Raw genomic sequence first — 21,367 nt, forward strand, 5'->3', positions numbered from 1 at the left:
TCTGAATGAAAGACCAAGAGAATAAACAAATAATTTGTTCACAACTGTTTTGCTCATATTTACCAAGGGTGCCAATATTTGTTGAGGGAACTGTATGTTGGCCAAGAGAAACTGTAATCCATGGTGCAGGTGACATTAAACAGCCATTATAAACTTCCTATAACTTTAGCCACTGCTAGCTCAATGGAAATAATGGGGAAGTGTGAACATGTCCATGAAGCAGTTCCTGCAGCCCATTCAGGTTGCACAGGTAATCCAGGTCCTCCAGGGTGGCACATCTATATGTGCTGTCGCAAGAAGGTTTGCAGTGTCTCAAGAGCATGGAAGAGATACTAGGAAACGGGCCATTACACGAGGAGAGCTGGACAGGGACGTAAAAAGGCATCAACCCAGCAGCGGGACCCATATCTGCTCCTTTGTGCAAGGAGGAACAGCCAGAACCCTACAAAATGACCTCCAGCAGGCTACTGGTGTGCATGTTTTAGACCAAACAGAAACATACTCCATGAGGATGGCATGAGGGCCCGACGTCCTCTAGTGGGACCTGTGCTCACAGCCCAGCACTGTGCAGCTCGATTGGCATTCGCCAGAGAACACCAGATCTGGCAGGTCTGCCATTGGTGCCCCGTCATCTTCACTGATATAAAAAGTATTCACACCCCTGTGAAAATGCCTGATTTTTGTGACGTGAAAGAATGAGACAAAGATAAATTGTGTCAGAACTTTTTCCACTTTTAATGTGACCTTTAATGTGAAAAATTTAATAGAAAAACAAACTGAAATCTTCGAGGGGGAAAAATGAAAAATGTAAATACTACTACTTTCCAAAGCATTAGATAAACCATGGAACACAGTAGAGACAGTCATCATCAAGTGGAGAAAAGATGGCACAACAGAGACATTACCAAGAACAGGACGTCCCTCCAAAATTGATGAAAAGACGAGAAGAAAACTGGTCAGGGAGGCTTCCAAGAGGCCTAGAGCAACATTAAGGGAACAGCAGGAATTTCTGGCCAGTACAACAATGTGACAACAATCTCCCATATTCTTCATATGAATGGGCTATGGGGTAGGGTGGTAAGTTGGAAGCCTTTTCTTACAAAGAAAAACATCCAAGCACGGCTGAAGTTTGCAAAAACTAACATCAAGTCCCCCAAAAGCACATGGGAAAATGTGTTATGGTCTGATGAAACCAAGGTTGAACTTTTTGGCCATAATTCCAAAAGGTATGTTTGGCGCAAAAACAACACTGCACATCACCCAAAGAACACCATACCCACAGTGAAGCATGGTGGTGGCAGCATCATGCTTTGGGGCTGTTTTTCTTTAGCTGGAACCGGGGCCTTAGTCATGAACAGTTCCAAATACCAGGCAATTTTGGCACAAAACCTTCAGGCGTCCGTTAGAAAGTTCACCTTTCAGCACGACAACGACCCAAAGCACACATCCAAATCCACAAAAGCATGGCTTCACCAGAAGAAGATTAACGTTTTGGAATGGCCCAGCCAGAGCCCAGACCTGAACCCAATTGAACATCTGAGGGGTGATCTGAAAAGGGCTGTGCACAGGAGATGTCCTCGCAATCTGACAGATTTGGAGCGCTTTTGCAAAGAAGACTGAGCAAATATTGCCATGCCCAGATGTGCCATGCTAACAGACTCCTACCCAAAAACACTGAGTGCTGTAATAAAATCAAAAGGTGCTTCAACAAAGTATTAGTATTTTTATTTTCCCACTCAAAGATTTCAGTTTGTTTTTCAATTGAATTTTTCACATAATAGGTCACATTAAAAGTGGAAAAAGTTTTGACATGATTTATCTTTGTCTCATTCTTTTACATCACAAGAACCTGGCATGTGTAGACTTTCTATGTCCACTGTACAAGTTGAAGGAATTGGATTTTGACCTGTTCTAGAATAATTCCAAATAGTCAACTAATTAATGTAAAAAATGTATTTAATAGAGTATTACAATTACCGCACAATGATCAAATATAAAAGTTCTCTGGAGATTCAAGATGGTTGCAAGAGCAAATACGCAGGCAGACGTGAGAAACATGCATGAGAGAGCTTTCCCAAACTCCATTCTGGTTTATATCCCAAAAACTAAATTAAGATAACAAGAAAATTAGACCCTCTTATCAATTAGGGACACATTCCGATCTATGTTTCCTGACACCATATTGTAAAACATAGTAACCTACTAATGATAGGGTGATTAAGGCATTTAGGGTCTGTAGTCAGACCAGAAATAAACATTTGTAACACAAACATTTTGACAAAAGCACACCATGAGCAGACACAGAGAGCATGGGCTAGGTGGGAAATTGAGCACATCATTATAAATGTCTATACTGTTAGACAGATGTTTCATATAGTGTTTGAAATAATGATCACGTACCCGGTCGTCAAGAGAGAGAGTAATTCAATTATTCATTGCAGCATTTGATAGTATATTGTTCATGACACGATACTTGGTCTTACAAACTGGATCTCATCTCACTCAATCTCAAAGGAACTTCCGGTCATACCTCAGCTTTAAAGACATCCCAAACAGAATACACATCCCAGTACTGTAAACCCATTGGCTATTTACTGTCACGCATTGAATGTACGTTTCTTCCTGTATATGGATAAACAGATGGTCTTTTGTCATCTAAACATAACAAGCATACACTTCAACAATACCAAATATTGAAGAATCGTTGAATATGTAAATTTGTTTGTGCAGTTGAATTTGTGCTTTGTTTGTGCTGCTATAATTCTTTAGAAATTAAAGTATGTTTTATAGGTCATTCTGAGGTCACTCAACCCCCCAACATTATCAGAATTCCCCCAAAATAGGTGTTTGTTTGTGCTCCGTTTGTGCCATTAAAAGTTTTATTTGTGCTGCTGTGGTGTTTTATATATTAGACATTTCCTTTTAGGTGACATCACCAACCCAACATACTCTAAATTGACTCAAAATAGACTCAATATATATATTTTTTTGTATTCAATAATATTTTATAGGTCAAAGTTTTGTTTGTGCTACTTCTGTGTTTTATATATATTAATAAATATTATATTATAAATATTAGACATTTAGTTATAGGTGATGATGTCACTCAGCCCCCCAACATGCTCCATATTCACTCAAAACATGCTCAATCGGTTGTGCTCTGTTAGGGGAGGTTTGCGCCGGTAAAATGTTCGATTGTGCATCTGTAATTTAAAAAAAATATTAAATAAAATAGTAAATGGCATTCTGAGGTCCCTCAGCCCCCCAACAAGATTATTTTGGTTGAAACTGAAGAATGTTGGGGGCTGAGTGACCTCAGAATGACCTACATAATTGTATTTAATAGCAAAAAAACTGACAGCAGCTAAAAACAAAGAACAGCACAAACCAGCACAAATGAAGCACAAAGGATTTAATCTATTTTGAGTGAATCTGGAGAATGTTGGGGGCTGGTGACTGAGTCCCCATGTTCAAATTAGAAAAGGAATGTGGGAGTGGGGAATCTGGTATTTGCCTAGGGGGCATCATTGACTGGTATTGGCTGATTATAAGGTTACTGATTAATCTGCGCATCTGTATAACTTATCAGGGCATCTATTGTCTGTCCGAATTCGGTTAGAACTCTTAGAATTGAAGAGGTTACTCATGTAGGGAAGGACCTTTGTGTGAAGCCTAGCTTGGGATAGAACAAAGGGAATGTGTCCTGTTGAGTTGGGACGGTTGTGCAGGATTTTACCACACCCTTTTTCTCCCTTTAATAATGTTGATTGTCCTGTATTAATTTAGAGATCATTCACTGTTACTTGGTAACCTTTGTACTCTCTCCTTGCAAGAATAAAACTGTTTATTGTGCAACTGAGTATTCCTCTATCTTACCTACCATTTTCGTAAATACAGGGGGGAGTATTTGATACACTACCGATTTTGCAGGTTTTCCCCCTTACAAAGCATGTAGAAGTCCATCCATCTATCCATCTTCTTCCGATTCATCCGGGTACGGGTCGCGGGGGCAGCAGTCTAAGCAGAGATGCCCAGACTTCCCTCTCCCTAGACACTTCCTCTAGCTCTTCCGAGGGGACACCAAGGCGTTCCCAGGCCAGCCGGGAGACATAGTCCCTCCAGCGTGTCCTAGGTCTTCTCGGGGGTCTCCTCCCGGTGGGACGGGCCCGGAACACCTTCCCGGGAAGGCGTTCAGGAGGCATCCGGAACAGATGCCCAAGCCACCTCACCTGACCCCTATCGATGAGGAGGAGCAGCGGCTCTACTCTGAGCTCCTCCCGGTAGACCAAGCTTTTCACCCTATCTCTAAGGGATCGCCCAGCCACCCTGCGGAGAAAGCTCATTTCAGCCGCCTGTATCCGGGATCTTGTCCTTTTGGTCATGACCCAAAGCTCATGACCATAGGTGAGAGTAGGAACTTAGATTGACCAGTAAATCGAGAGCTTCGCCTTTCTTCACCGCGACAGACCAATACATCGACCGCTTTACTGCAGAAGCTGCACCGACCCGTCTGTCAATCTCCCGTTCCATCCTTCCCTCACACGTGAACAAGACCCCTAGATACTTAAACTCCTCCACTAGAGGCAGGAACTCTCCACCAACCTGAAGTGGGCAAGCCACTCTTTTCCGACTGAGGACCATGGCCTCGGATTTGGAGGTACTTATTTTCAAACCCACCGCTTCACACTCGGCTGCAAACTGTCCCAGTGCATGCTGAAGGTCCTGGTTTGAAGGGGCCAACACGACAATATCATCCGCAAAGAGCATAGACGAAATCGTGTGGTCCCCAAACCTGACACCCTCCGGGCCCCTGGCTGCGCCTAGAAATACTGTCCATAAAAATTACGAACAGAACCGGCGACAAAGGGCAGCCCTGCCGGAGTCCAAAATGCACTGGGAACAAGTGTGACTTACTGCCGGCAATGCGGACCAAGCTCCTGCTTCAGTCGTACAGGGACCTGACAGCCCTTAGCAAAGGACCCAGGACCCCATATTCCCGAAGCACCCTCCACAGGATGCCACGAGGGACACAGTCGAATGCCTTCTCCAAATCCACAAAACACATATGGATTGGTTGGGCAAACTCCCATGAACCCTCCAGCACCCCGTAGAGGGTATAGAGCTGGTCCAGTGTTCCACGGCCCGGATGAAAACCACACTGTTACTCCTGAATCAGAGGTTCTACTATCGGCCGTATTCTCCTCTCCAGTACCCTGGCATAGACTTTCCCGGGGAGGCTGAGAAGTGTGATCCCCCTGTAGTTGGAAAACACCCTCCAGTCCCCCTTCTTAAAAAGAGGGACCACCACCCCGGTCTGCCATCCCAGAGGCACCGTCCCCGACCGCCACTCGATGTTGCACAAGCGTATCAACCAAGACAGCCCCACAACATCCAGAGACTTGAGGTACTCAGGGCAGATCTTATCCTTGCCACCGAGGAGTTTCTTGACTACTTCTGTGACTTCAGCCCGGGTGATGGACGAGTCCACCTCTGAGCCCTCATCCTCTGCTTCCTCAATGGAAAATGTGACTACGGGATTGAGGAGATCCTTGAAGTACTCCTTCCACCGCCCGACGACATCCCCAGTTGAGGTCAACAGCTGCCCACCTCTACTGTAAACAGCGTTGGTAGGGCACTGTTTCCCTCTACTGAGGCGCCGGATGGTTTGCCAGAATCTCTTCGAGGCCAACCGATAGTCCTTCTCCATGGCCTCACCGAACTCCTCCCAGGCCCGAGTTTTTGCCTCCACAACCACCCGGGCTGCAGTCCGCTTGGCCTGCCGGTACCCGTCAGCTGCCTCAGGAGTCCCACAAGCCAACCAGGCCTGATAGGACTCCTTCTTCAGCTTGACAGCATCCCTTACTTCCGGTGTTTCGTTATGGACAAACTGTGACTAGCACAGAAGTCCATTAACTGAACACCGCTCGGGTTCAGATCAGGGGGGCCGTTCCTCTAAATCACGCCCCTTGTAGGGGAAGTTTCTGAAGCCTCATGCATTCTTACTGATTAAAGGACTGAGTCCCATTGTTTAGATGGGTTGAGGACTGTGGAAGAGGGGGATCTGGTATTTGCATAGGGGGCATCTATTGTCTGTCCAGATGCTGTAAGGACTCTTAGAATTGAAGAAGTTACTTGTGGCAGGAAGGAGAGCTGTCCTTTGTGTGAAGTTTAGGTAAACACAACAGTAAACATTATGGCAGGAAGGATAAGGTGGGGGAGGATAGCATTTGACTTGTGTGATAGAACAAAGGGAATGTGTTTTATTGACATGAGACAGGGCAGCATTTTACCACACCCCTTTTCCTCCCTTATATATTGTTGTAGGACATGTATGGACTCCTCAGATGATTATGTTTGAAAGCGTTTGACGCGTCTCTCATATTTGCAAATATTAATAAAACTGTTAGTATGTGCCCAGAGAACTTCGTATCTGTACTTCCTTCTAAAAGAGTTCTGATCGATAAAATTACCATCACACCCTCCAGGTGTCACTGTCGTTGCCCACGTGGGCGTTGAAAGCCCCCAGTAGAACGATGGAGTCCCCAGTCGGAGCACTTTCCAGCACCCCTCCCAGAGACTCCAAGAAGGTTGGGTACTCTACACTGCTGTTCGGCCCATAGGCACAAACATCAGTGAGAGACCTATCCCCGACCCGTAGGCGCAGGGAAATGACCCTCTCGTTCACCGGGGTGAACTCCAACACATGGCGGCAGAGCTGGGGAGCTATGAGCAAACCCACACCAGCCCGCCGCCTCTCACCATGGGCAACTCCAGAGTGGTGGAGTCCATCCTCTCTCAAGGAGTGTGGTTCCAGAGCCCAAGCCGTGCGTAGAGGTGATCCCGACAATCTCTAGTCGGAACCTCTCAACCTCACGCACGATCTCAGGCTCCTTCCCCACTAGCGAGGTGAAGTTACACATCCCTAGAGCTAATTTCCGTGTCCAGGGATCGGGTTGTCGAGGCCCCCGCCTTCGACTGCTGCCCGATTCTCTACGCACCGACCCCTTATGGTCTCTCCTGCAGGTGGTAAGCCCACGGGAAGGCAGCCCCACGTCGCTCCTTCGGGCTGAGCCCCGGCCCGACCCCGTGGGGAAAGGCCCGGCCCGACCCCGTGGGGAAAGGCCCGGCCCGGCCACCAGGCGCTCGCATACGAGCCCCAACCCCGGGCCTGGCTCCAGGGTGGGGCCCCGGCTGCGCCATACTGGGCGACGTCACAGTCCTCAAAATGTTTTTCATCATTAAAGGGTTTTGAACCACTCTTAGTCTGACCCGTTACCTGTTTGCCTTGGGAGACCCTACCAGGGGCATATAGCCCCAGACAACATAGCTCCTAGGGTCACTCGGGTACTCAAATCCCTCCACCACGTTAAGGTGGCAGTTCATGGAGAAGTCTATACATTTTATCATAGGTACTCTTCAACTATAAAAAAACAAACAGAAAATCACATTGTATGATTTTTAAGTAATTAATTAGCATTTTATTGCATGACATAAGTATTTGATACATCAGAAAAGCAGAACTTAATATTTGGTACAGAAACCTTTGTTTGCAATTACAGAGATCATACGTTTCCTGTAGTTCTTGACCAGGATTGCACACACAGCAGGGATTTTGGCCCACTCCTCCATACAGACCTTCTCCAGATCCTTCAGGCTTTGGGGCAGTCGCTGGGCAATACGAACTTGGGGTCAGTGTCGAGCTGGAAGACCCAGCCACGACCCATCTTCAATGCTCTTACTGAGGGAAGGTCTCGCGATACATGGCCCCATCCATCCTCTCATCAATACGGTGCAGTCGTCTTGTCCCCTTTGCAGAAAAGCATCCCCAAAGAATGATGTTTCCACCTCTATGCTTCACGGTTGGGATGGTGTTCTTGGGGTTGTACTCATCCTTCTTCCTCCAAACACAGCGAGTGTAGTTTTGACCAAAAACCTCTATTTTTGTCTCATCAGACCACATGACCTTCTCCCATTCCTCCTCTGGATCATCCAGATGGTCATTGGCAAACTGGAGCAGGGGGACCTTGCGTGCGCTGCAGGATTTTAATCCATGACGGTGTATCGTGTTATTAATGGTTTTCTTTGAGACTGTGGTCACAGCTCTCTTCAGGTCATTGACCAGGTCCTGCCGTGTAGTTCTGGGCTGATCCCTCACCTTCCTCATGATCATTGATGCCCCACGAGGTGAGATCTTGCATGGAGCCCCAGACCAAGGGAGATTGACCGTCATCTTGAACTTCTTCCATTTTCTAATAATTGCACCAACAATTGTTGCCTTCTCACCAAGCTGCTTGCCTATTGTCCTGTAGCCCATCCCAGCCTTGTGCAGGTCTACAATTTTATCCCTGATCCTTACACAGCTCTCTGGTCTTGGCCATTGTAGAGAGGTTGGAGTCTGTTTGATTGAGTGTGTGGACAGGTATCTTTTATACAGGTAACAAGTTCAAACAGGTGCAGTTAATACAGGTAATGAGTGGAGAACAGGAGGGCTTCTTAGAGAAAAACATACAGGTCTGTGAGAGCTGGAATTCTTACTGGTTGGTAGGTGATCAAATACTTATGTCATGCAATAATGTATTATTTTCCACTGAATATAGGGTTTAGATGATTTGCACATCATTGCATTCTGTCACAGCTTCCCAACTTTATTGAAAACAGGGTTGTAAATATATTTGAAAATTATTTGAAATAACATCCAAGACCTCAAATCATTGCCCAACTGCTTCATTGCTTCTTTGAAAATACATGCCTGGAGACTTCAACATTTTATTCACAAGATCCTTTGATTAAGATCATCTAAAATCTTCCCTATATGGCTCGGTGTGAATGTGCTGCCAGACAGAATACTCGACTCACCCTGTAGTAGAGATTCTTGGCCACTGTGTGGATGAGGACCATCATGCCTGTGGCAGCAGAACCATACAGAAATATGCCTGCGTACAAGTTGCTGTACCTAAACAAACAGAAGTGGAAAACACAATATTCATATAAAATAATTGTTCCTCTAAATGTCATTTCCAAATTCTACATTATAAAAACAAAGTTGTACTCTGAAGTCAGTCGCATTCAGTATATGTATTGAATTTGTAAAATATTGGGGCAATTACACATTTCGTTTTTTTCTGGCTCTGTATTTAAGTAGTATGGATTTTAGATTACAGTGGATATAAAAAGTCTACATACCCCTGTTAAAATGCCAGGTTCTTGTGATGTAAAAGAATGAGACAAAGATAAATCATGTCAGAAATTTTTCCACCTATAAGGTGAACAATTCAATTGAAAAACAAACGGAAATCTTTGAGGGGGAGAAATAAAACAAAAAACTCACAATAACCTGGTTGCACAAGTGTGCACACCCTCTTATAAATGGGGATGTGGCATTTTAATAGGGGTGTGTAGACTTTTTATATCCACTGTATGTAAAGACTATGGGATTAAAGAACATACAGACAGACTATGATATTTAGAAATCTATGTCAGTATCTAGTCTTAATTCTATGCTCTGCATTTTGAGTCTGTGGCTGGTCTCTGAAAACTTCATGACCAAAGATATTTTAATGCAACTACAGCAAACCATCTTGAGGCAGATTCATGCAAATTAATTGACTAGAGACATTGCCCAAAAAATTTTGTACAATGGCACATTACATGATAGATCAAGTAAGACCTCCACATTGGACAACTTAATCATATTACAGAAAACCAACAATTGCCAATATATCAGCAACACTCTTGTCTTCTTGATTACAGCATCAAGATGATTTCTTAAGTGTGCAGAAACATCTTGTTGGCTCATACTATGACAACTAAACACACTGCTATTGCTTCCAAGGATTTCTATTCAGGGACAAACAAAATGTGGAATGTTCTTGAATGGCCAAGTCTAAATCCTATACCCTGATCTAAATCCAGTTGGGCATGCCTAAGACAAGACTGATGGCAAAAAGGCACTTAAATAACAAGCACTTGTCATGGATATCCACATGGAAATATAGGTGAAAAAAGCAGCCATCTACCATAGGTTATACTCAGTCTTCAGACAGCACAAGCAGAAATGCATCTCGGACACTTCCCATTGCATTCAGGCTGGCAGATGTGTCCTCCAACATCAGTATTTATTAACCTTACTCATCAGAGATAAGCGCCAGGACAAATTCACCAATTAGTCAAGGCTTAACCACCAACAGGACAACAAAGAACATACTCATCTCTACATTCCTCAGTAATGAACAAGCTAGTCATGACTGATCCATTCCAATGATTAAACAGATCCATTCCAATACAGCCCTGGCAGAGGATCTCCAGGAAAGTTCCCTTTCAATAGGTCACTTTGGTGCCACTGTGTGGAAAAGCATGCGTCAAGCTTAACAGTGAAAACAGATACAATCAAGTTGGATAAGGCCCTACAGATGTTTAGGAAAAAAAAAATTCTGGTGCTGGCTTTTGTCATGTTGGACAGGGGTTTCGAGGCCTTTCTGTTAAGCTAGCCTTTCCAATGGCTGGCTCATTTGTATTCGGTTGTTGTTGGGCTGTCAATCGGCTTCCACTGCGCCATCATCGCAGCTCCCTGAAAATATCTGTATAGCAGCGCATTTGGTTGCCTCTGTCGCGTCTTCTGGAGCCTGACAGTTATATATTGGATGGGCTATTTTCCCCACCTCATTCTTTGCTTTGCATTGGTGAACATGGCTGTACTCGCCTAGAGGACCAGGAGGTGATTTAGGCATCTAGGGTTTGCACATTGCCTCAAGATTGGGAGAGCAAGCTCCTCTTGTTGCTACATATGCAAGAACCATTGCCTTGAAGTGGATTTGAGTTTCAACTGGAAGCCAGTGTAGAGTGCAAAGAAGCAGGGTAACATGGGAGAACTTGGAAAGGTTTAACACCAGATTGCCCTCTGCATTCTGAATGAGTTGCAGGCATTTGGTTGCACACACCGGGAGCCCCACCAAGAGAAAGTTGCAGTAATCCAGACGTGAGATGACAGATGCAGAGCATGATTGTTGTAGAGCATGAACCTGCAGGAGAGGGTCACTGCCAGAAAGACAGTATGTCGTTGTGGGTCACGCCAAGGTTCTTTGCACTCTGTGAGGAAGAACTGTGCAGTTGTCAACCATGATGTCCTGGAGCAGACATGCCTTGGGTAATACCAGTAGTAAGAGGCTGCGCTTCAGACAATTATTCTCTCTACGACACATGGTAGAAGTGTCCTCACCATATAGGAAGCAATCCAAGAGAGATAAGAGTCTGAGATGCCCAAATCAGAGAGGGTGGAATGTAGGATGCTATGGTTCACAGTACTGAAGACAGCAGATAGATGAAGGAGGATTAGAAAAGAGAAGAGAGAGTATCCTTGGGGAGTGAGAAGAGCCTCTGTTACAAAGAGAAGAGTCATCTTGATGGAGTGGCCTGTTTTGAATTTTAACTGTTTAGGGTTGAGAAGAGAGTTTGGTGGAGCCAGCACACTTTAGTGTCTTGGAACGGAGACTAGAGGGATACCAGAGCGGTACTTGACATCAGAGGAGTTCTTAAAGAAACAAAATGTTTTTATTTTTTTAAGAGAACTATTCTGACCATCTTGAAGCCTGCTGGGACATAGGTCATGCTCAGCAAAAAGGTGATGAGGGCGAACTGGAGGTCTCCTGAGATGGTCTGGAGAAGGGAGGAAGGAATAGGGTCAAGAGGGCATGATGTTGGGTGGCCAGCCATCACCAGATGAAGGACATAATCTAGTAAGAGCGTGGAAAAAGCAGTTAATGTGTGGCCAAGTTCAGCATGTGTGCCACTAGTGGGCCTGCAAGTTGGAGTGAATGAGGTATGGATATCGTCAACCATCCTATGAAAGTAGATGACAAAGTCTTCTGCAGAAAAGGAAGACGGCAAGAGAGGAAGTGCAGGGTTAGGGAGTGAGGCGAAGGTGGAAAATAGTTTTCTAGAGAAGCAAGAATAGCATTATTTTGTTGTGAAATGTTTCTGTAAAGATCCTGGAGGGATTTTAATTTGATTAATTTGTCCTTGTTGACAGCAGATATGCAGTTGCAAGTACTGCCAGATAGTAGGTATTGCGCATGGGTTGCCCAGGCTAGGAACATAAGATCACAAAGGTTGCTGATGCTGAGGGTGACTGTAGAAATGACAAGGAGACAGGCAGGCAGGATTGAGAAAAAGACACATTGCATCAAATAGACTGTGATTAAAAACAAACAATTAAGTATTAGGTACGACAGTACAACTGATTGACTATTTCTTATGTTTGTACGTTTTATTAGGGGGCCATTTTGAATTTGGTGAAAAACAAGTTAACGACATCTCCTCCGAGACCACTGAACGGATTTGCATGCCGTTTGCTGTGAATGACCTTTGAACCATTATCTTTAAAAGTTATATAAGAAAAGTTTATATCTCAAATAGTATGGCCGAAATTAGCGAATGAAATAGAGCTGGGCGGGTCTATGAATTTAGAAGTCCATTAATCCCAAATGGAACATCAAACAGCTATGAAACGAAACATACACACGTAAATGTGTCTGTCACGAATGGACAGAAAAAGTCCCATACAGAAATACCTCTTGGGGGCGCTATAAACATCACCAATGTTTCTCACAATTTCACTGTTAACAAAAACACACTAAAACGACATCTCCTCCGAAACCACAGAACAGATTTGGTTGACAATCAGTGTAAAGGACCACTGGACCATTGTCTTTAAAAGTTACATAAGAAAAGTTGACATCTCAAAGAATATGGCCTCTATTTTGAATTTGGTGAAAAACTCGTTAACGACATCTCCTCAGAGACCGCTGAACGGATTTGCACACCGTTCGCTGAGATGGACCCTGGGACCAGTATCTTCAATTACGTTCTTTGGAATTTTGATATCTCAAACGATGAGCGCATAATAGGCTAATTACTTTTACATGGATGTGGCATTTTGTCAGGCTATATATCCTGTCAGAAATATCAGAGACTTACGGCCTTTAACATAGCACTAAACATCAGGGCCTGTCAGGACCTGTGCAGTATCAACCAAATAGGCCATAAGGGGGCGCTACAACGATATTGAAAACTTTGAGCATTTATGAACTGTAAAATACACACTTTAAGGACATCTCTTTGGTGACCACTGAACGGATTTGCACGCCGTTTGCTGAGAAGGACCAGTATCTTCAATTGAATTATTTGGAATTTTGATATCTCAAATGATTTGACCGCAATAAGTGAATTAAGTAAAATTACCTAAACACCATCTACTCTGATATCATGGAACGGATTGGCATGCTGTCTGCTTGTGAAGGTTCTTTGGACAATGATATTTAAATGTTCTATATGAAAAATGTATATCTCAAACAAGATGGCAGCATTCAGTCCCCAAATTTTGGGTTATTCTTTTTCTCTATTTTGGACTATTATTTTGAAGGAACGCCTATTTTGAAGGAAGAACTGATGTAATGAGTGTGTGAATCTGCTAGAATGTTGAGTTGGAGTTGTTGGTTCTATCAGCAGTTACGGAGGGATATTTTTGAAGCTATGGGAGGAGCCATGGCAGTGCCTGTCAGTCAATGCGGAATGGGTGGGGTGTTGGGAGCATGACAGCATTCAGTCCTCGATGTTATCTTTTTGTTTAGATTGGACTATTATTTTGAAGAAACTCTTATTTTTAGGAAGAGCAAATGTTAATGGTTTGTAAATCTCCTTGAACAGTAAGTTGGTCTTGGCAGTTGAAATTGTTGCTGCCATAAGCTAGATTCCAGTGCAAACCATCTTAAGGTTTAGGCTATGGATGATAACTGCCTGTGTACATTCTAACCCTATTGAAATTATTATACAAAAGAAGTCAATTTTATCATTTTATTTTCCTCTTGTAAAGAAAACCTTAAATATTCGTCAGTTTATTTGTAAAAAAATAAATAATATTTGAGGGTATTCTGGGTAGTACTAAAGCATGTGTTTCTATAGTATGTGCCCAATGAGGTTAGTTTCTTGTTAAATGTTACACAAATCACATATTATTGTACACATAGATGTATGTTTTGAGAAGATCTTTTTTCTAATTTCCCTGTGACTTCCTGTCAATTAATAATCAATGACCTTGTCACGTCCAATCCCATCGACAGCTTAAATTGTTCGTTAGGTCACACCTGCTCCCTTTTACAAGTTGGTAGCATTTCGGAAGATTACGAGCTTTCCAAGAGCACACAATACTGTGTATTTAAATACGAAAGTAGGCCTGTTGGGTTTGTGGGTAAGTTTCAAATGAAGATAGTTATTGTAATGGGGATATTAGCCTATTTGGTAAATTGTTGTGGTATATTTTGGAAATGTATAATATAGCCTGTACACTGGAAATGGAAACTGTTAAACAAGCTATTGGAAAGCCACATTTTTGAAAACTGTATCTTACGAAGGCGGACATTTCACTAGGGACTTTTCCACTCCCCATTTCGAAATTGCATTATTGTCCGCCTCTAAGCTACACCTGGCAGTAATTTGTGTGGCAGGCATGCCAAGGCAACAAAAAATACTCAGAACCAGTGGGTATCAAACTCTGACATCTCGGCTCTTTGTTTCACAATCGTTTCTGGTACTGGTATGTGCAGCTAGACTTCTTTCAAACAGAATGCTTCGCTTTCCTGAAGCGAAGCATTATATCGCATAGTAAGGTGAGTTTGATTGAGCTAGTTAGCAACCTAATATCTCACAATGTTGTGCACAAGCAGATAAAGCATACATTGCCTGCTCTCTCATTGATATATCGAGCTAGTTCCTGTTTCAAACAAGGTTGAGGGCAGATAAAGACCAAATATCTTACAACTATTTTGTATGCGTTATTGTAGCTAGCTAATTTACTAATTGAGCTACATGACGTTCGCTAGCTATTTGATTAGTGCTGTGCTGGAGAGTTACGCTATAGACAGCTAACAAAGCTGTTTGAAGACCGGCTATAGATGATGAAATCTAAGAGATTGACGACCGATATTAGGACGTTTAAGGAGAATCATCAGAGGGTCTGTCCGGTATCTACCAAATTCGTTAATATTAAAACATTCTGTCATGCAGTAATGACGTTTTACATGTTTCACTGTCATGGTAATTCAGCCTACATGACTCAGCAGGATATTCAATTGTGTACAATTTGAGAATCCGGGAGCTTTACAAAAAATGTTCACCCTCACTTAAAAAAACTAAAGTTCCAATCTTGTATTTTACTGACTTAAATGTCAAAGTTGCTTGGCAAGTTTTAAAATATTTGTTAACATTATCCTTGCAATAGTGTTTTCCTTTGTCAGTGTGTACATTTGCTAGGTGAATTCTGAAAGACACTAAGGGATGTTTTTACAACACCTCATCCTTAAATAATTCAAAAATGCTTATTTGGTATTCAAAAATATATTTTCCTTTATATTAAACCCAGCTGAAACCTAAATTAAATTAAGCTGTGGATCTGAGGTGTCTATTTCTGAAATTAGACATTCTGCTGTACTTATTCTTTTGTTTAGTTGTACATTTCCTCCTTCCACATCTTTCATTCATCAAAACATTGATTGATTTACTGGCTGGTTTCTACAGTGAGCTGTTTCTTCTTTGCACTTTTTGACCTAATATTGACCTCAACACATACCAGTCTACTGCAGACTGTGGCAACACAAACTCAAAGACCATATAAAGCTTAATTTATCAAAGAAAATGGCTTTTAGCTGTTTGATATAATTAAGTGATGTTCTAATACCACATTAGCAATTTGGCATGATCACTCAAGGATAAGGTGTTGGAGTAATGTTTGTTGGAAATGAGGCCTGTGTAGATTTAATAAAAAATAAGTAAGGTTTTTTGCATCATTAATGTCCTGACTATACTTTGATCAATTGAATACCACGTTGGTGAATGAAAATAATAATGTCCTTTCAAAACAGCAACATTTGTAAATGATTTCAAAGTTTTGGCCTGCAGTGTATAACTTTTATTTGTCCTGTTAGATTTCAGATCAATCCCATGGCTAAAATAAAGGTTTCCATAAAATGTATTTCAAATTGACTTGTACATATTTTTATATTAATGCATTTGATTTGTGTGTAAACACACTGTTGTTTTTATTTACAATCTTCAAAGTGGAGTAAAACAAATGGAAATTGATTCCTTTATTAGAAACTTGCTAAATTAGCAATAAAATGATTTACCATAACTACTCAATTCTGTTAAAGGTGTGATTGTTATTAATGTACAGAAGTAACATCTCTAATTTATTACCTACATTATCTAGCTCGACTAGTCTTAATATTATTTTTAACCTTTCAAATGGTAATTTCCATTTTCAATGTGTAGCTTAGAGAAATTAAGCTTTTCACTATATAAGATTTCTGTGAGTGTGACATTCATCTACTATATTTTATTACACTGATGCTGAGAATGTTTTGTTGTAATAATCTAAGCAATTCCGCAAACAAAGTCAATTGACAATGTGTCATTAGGGTTTCAACAGTATGCCAAAATCCGATTGTTTGTTACAGTTCACTATTATTCTTCTGTCAAAAAACGGTCCTTTTTCCAAATTCCTGTTAGTTAAAATGGTGTAAAGGTACTGGTGCAGTGGACATGCCAATCAGCCTCATGGTGGAACAAGCCTGTGAAGTTGGTGGATAGCGTAGTGGTTAGAGACGCGGGCTACGAAACATCTGGTAGCAGCTCCTGTAGCAGTCAACACACATGATGCCTAAGGTTCAGGACAGACAAAAACTTGGCTGGCTATAACTTTATGTAGCTATGTAATAGGAAGCCAAAAATAAAACAGTTCTGGTGGATATAAGGATTTGTTCAGGAAATACAAACACTTCGCTGCTTACACGATTGTCTTGTCTTTTTTTAACTTGACAAAAAACGTCACCTATATTGATAGATAATCTTAAGTGAAGGCCAAACGAGGCTTCATTAACGTTATTTTAGCAGCAGGATATTATGCTGGCAGTACTCAGATTTTCATTATCACAATAAAAGCCATTGTTGACATTTAGAAGGCCATATAGTTAACAGTGTGTAAAAAAAGAACAAAGAACAGTATTGGAACGGACATTAAACATAAAATTACAGACTTGATTGTTAACTATATCACCTTACATAATTCAATGATGGCTTTTATTTTGAAAATGATAATCTGAGTTAGCAGTGCTAGCATAATATCCTGCTGCTAGAAGAACGGCCATTGCTAGTTTGTTATATTGTGACTATTTCTGGTGGGTTTTGAATTATGTCTTTGCATTTCTTCAGGATAGTCAAAAACTGGATACACGATACTCTTGTCTTTTCACTTGACGTTAAAGTCAGTTTAGTGTCACCTATACTGATACAGTAGTCATTGTATCAATGTCATTCACAAATGGCAAATAAGCTGTTAAATTGGCTAGTGGCAAAAGCCATTTAATAGATGCTATTTTTGGTGGAGGTAAACTTAATAAGAAAAGTTACTCAGTTTAACACAATGGTTAATGTTGTCTAATGAAATATTCCTACTTGACGTGATGTTAATGCATGACAACATTATATAATGTCAATATGCTACACTGACACCCGGCAAATGGTCAGCTCTGTGGTGTTGTGGTTAAATACACAGCCTTTCAGATGGGTGACCTAGGTTAGAATCTTGAGAGGGCAGCCATGATCAACACTTTCTATTGCGGGCCAGCTGAACTAGGCTAGCATGGTTTCGTTTCCAGAGCTGTATATATAAAATTAAGAGATCACTGCACCTTTTCTTTCCTTTCCAAAAAAGTTGAATAGAAAGGCTTTGATTGAGGAACAGAAGGGTTAAAGTTAACAGACCACTGCAAGTTCCTCGCTCAAAACTTTCCTTTTCAACTTTTTTGGAAAGGAAAGAAAAAGGTGCAGTGGTCTCTTTTTTTCAAGACCTATATACAGGTGCTGGTCCTATAATTAGAATATCATCAAAAAGTTTATTTATTTCAGTAATTCCATTCAAAAAGTGAAAATTGTATAATGTATACATTCATTTCACACAGACTGATATTTTGAGTGTTTATTTCTTTTAATTTTGATGACAACTGAAAACTAATGAAAACCCCAAATTCAGTATCTCAGAAAATTAGAATATTTTGAATAGGTTCAATATTGAAGACACCTGGTGCCACACACTAATAAGCTTATTAACCCAAAACACCTGCAAAGGCCTTTAAATGGTCTCTCAGTCTAGTTCTGTAGGCTACACAATCATGGGGAAGACTGCTGATTTGACAGCTGTCCAAAAGATGACCATTGACACCTTGCACAAAGAGGGCAAGACACAAAAGATCATTGCTAAAGAGGCTGGCTGTTCACAGAGCTCTGTGTCCAAGCCCATGAATAGCGAGGCGAAGGGAAGGAAAAGAGGTGGCAGAAAAAATTGTAGAAGCAATAGGGATAACCGCACCCTGGAGAGGATTGTGAAACAAAACCCATTCAAAAATGTGGGGGAAATTCACAAAGAGTAGACTGCAGCTGGAGTCAGTGTTTCAAGAACCACCACGCACATACGTATGCAAGACATGGGTTTCAGCTGTAGCATTCCTTGTGTCAAGCCACTCTTGAACAAGACACAGCGTCAGAAGCGTCTCGCCTGGGCAAAAGACAAAAAGGACTGAACTGCTGCTGAGTGGTCCAAAGTTATGTTCTCTGATGAAAGTACATTTTGCATTTCCTTTGGAAATCAAAAACCCAGAGTCTGGAGGAAGAGAGGGGAGGCACAGAATCCACATTGCTTGAAGTCCAGTGAGACTGTGGTCCCAGCTAAGCTAAGCTACCAGTACCTGGTTTAAGGACCATGATATCCCAGTTCTTAATTGGCCAGTAAACTCGCCTGACCTTAACCCTATAGAAAATCTATGGGGCATTGTGAAGAGGAAGATGCGATACGCCAGACCCAACAATGCAGAAGAGCTGAAGGCCACTATCAGAGCAACCTGGGCTCTCATAACACCTGAGCAGTGCCACAGACTGATCGACTCCTTGCCAAGCCGCATTGCTGCAGTAATTCAGGTAAAAGGAGCCCCAACTAAGTATTGAGTGCTGTACATGCTCATACTTTTCATGTTCATACTTTTCAGTTGGCCAACATTTCTAAAAATATTTTTTTTGTATCGGTCTTAAGTAATATTCTAATTTTCGGAGATACTGAATTTGGGATTTTCGTTAGTTGTCAGTTATAATCATCACAATTAAAAGAAAAAACATTTGAAATATATCAGTCTGTGTGTAATGAATGAATATAATATACAAGTTTCACTTTTTGAATGGAATGACATAAATCAACTTTTTGATGATATTCTAATTATATGACCAGCACCTGTATACAGTGGAGCAACAACTGTTTGCGCAATTATTAGAAAATGGAAGAAGTTCAAGATGACGGTCAATCTCCCTCGGTCTGGGGCTCCATGCAAGATATCACCTCGTGGGGCATCAATGAACATGAGGAAGGTGAGGGATCAGCCCAGAACTACACGGTAGGACCTGGTCAATGACCTGAAGAGAGCTGGGACCACAGTCTCAAAGAAAACCATTAGTAACACTACGCCGTCATGGATTAAAATCCTGCAGCGCACGCAAGGTCCCCCTGCTCAAGCCAGTGCATGTCCAGGCCTGTCTGAAGTTTGCCAATGACAATCTGGATGATCCAGAGGAGGAATGGGAGAAGGTCATGTGGTCTGATGAGACATAGAGCTTTTTGGTCTAAACTCCACTCGCCGTGTTTGGAGGAAGAAGAAGGATGAGTACAACCTCAAGAACACGATCCCAACCGTGAAGCATGGAGGTGGAAACATCATTCTTTGGGGATGCATTTCTGCAAAAGGAACAGGACGACTGCACCGTATTGAGGGGAGGATGGATGGGGCCATGTATTGCAAGATCTTGGCCAACAACCACCTTCCCTCAGTAAGAGCATTGAAGATGGGTCGTGGCTGGGTCTTCCAGCATGACAACGACCCGAAACACACAGCCAGGGCAACTAAGGAGTGGCTCCGTAAGAAGCATCTCAAGGTCCTGGAGTGGCCTAGCCAATCTCCAGACCTGAACCCAATAGAAAATCTTTGGAGGGAGCTGAAAGTCCGTATTGCCCAACGACAGCCCAGAAACCTGAAGGATCTGGAGAAGGTCTGTATGGAGGAGTGGGCCAAAATCCCTGCTGCAGTGTGTGCAAACCTGGTCAAGAACTACCGGAAACGTATGATCTCTGTAATTGCAAACAAAGGTTTCTGTACCAAATATTAAGTTCTGCTTTTCTGATTTATCAAATACTTATGTCATGCAATAAAATGCAAATTAATAAAAGTCATACAATGTAATTTTCAGGATTTTGAAGAGTATCTATGATAGAAATTACAGACTTCTACATGCTTTGTAAGTGGGAAAACCTGCAAAATCGGCAGTGTATGAAATACTTGTTCTCCCCACTGTATGTATGTGTGTATATATATCAAGCGTGCCGCACAAGCCCTGAAAAGTGAAGCCAAAACGTCTCGATCGCCCCCTGGTGAGTGGTCCCAGTATAGGTCATAAACCCCGCCCTCCCCATGTTATTCAATGGGACGCTAGACCAACTAAACAATTAAATTACCCTTCAATTATCTTTTTTCTGAAGCTGGTTTCTGTCATTTACTGTAGTTTGTATCACGCTAATGTAAATTCAAGAGTTTGTTTTTAAAATAAGTTGGTTTTTAGTTAGTTATTTAATGCTCTAAAAACGGTGTTGTGACGTCGTGATTCACAGCTTTGATTGACAGCTATCTGAGCCAAGGAGCCACTGAAGCGCCATCCTCCTTCGGAGGACTGAGGAGATTGGAGCTTTACATTTAATCTCTAAATTTCTATAATTGATATAATTTCACACGGACAATAATGGGTTGTTCTGCAGTACATTGTGCTAACCGATCTGGCATTTCCAATCGATCTTTGAATTTTTTTCGGTAAGTTAAATTTATAAGCTATTTAATTAGTAAATAAATGTAATGGGCTAGCTAACGTTAGCTAAAAGACAACAAGCCTCGTTAATAGCTAGCAGGTGATCGTTAGCTAGAAGTTACCAATTATTTTTGTATTAGGCCTATTCTAAATTAAGGTTAAACATGATGTAAGTTAGGCTATAACATATCGTCTAGGTTTAACAAGGAAAGGTTGTACTGTACTTGGACTTGCGATTGATTACGGTATGCGCATTCTGTGAGGGAGAGTGAGGGCGGGGCACAGGGGTGGGGCCGTTGATTTTGCGGCTTTACTTCCTGCTCGCTACTGCGCATAACTACTGCGCAGAACTGGTCCCAAGATCGCTATCTGCGCAGACACAAGTCTAAGATGTCAGCGCCGTATCGGGACACTGGCGGCTTCA

General features: G+C 42.0%; 1 protein-coding gene across 4 annotated transcripts in view; it reads right to left on the bottom strand.

Annotated features, from left to right (window-relative positions):
• The window catches only part of LOC105007905 (endoplasmic reticulum metallopeptidase 1), a 194,510-nt gene that overhangs the window by 32,215 nt on the left and 140,928 nt on the right, over positions 1-21,367 (bottom strand). For all 4 annotated transcript variants that reach the window (XM_020053476.3, XM_020053477.3, XM_020053479.3 and 1 more), the window contains one exon: positions 8,857-8,953. In XM_020053476.3, coding sequence (XP_019909035.1) covers positions 8,857-8,953 — 97 coding nt within the window. The remainder of the gene's footprint in view (positions 1-8,856; positions 8,954-21,367) is intronic.

This window comes from Esox lucius, chromosome 14 (genome assembly GCF_011004845.1).
Source record: "Esox lucius isolate fEsoLuc1 chromosome 14, fEsoLuc1.pri, whole genome shotgun sequence".
Lineage (NCBI taxonomy): Eukaryota > Metazoa > Chordata > Actinopteri > Esociformes > Esocidae > Esox > Esox lucius.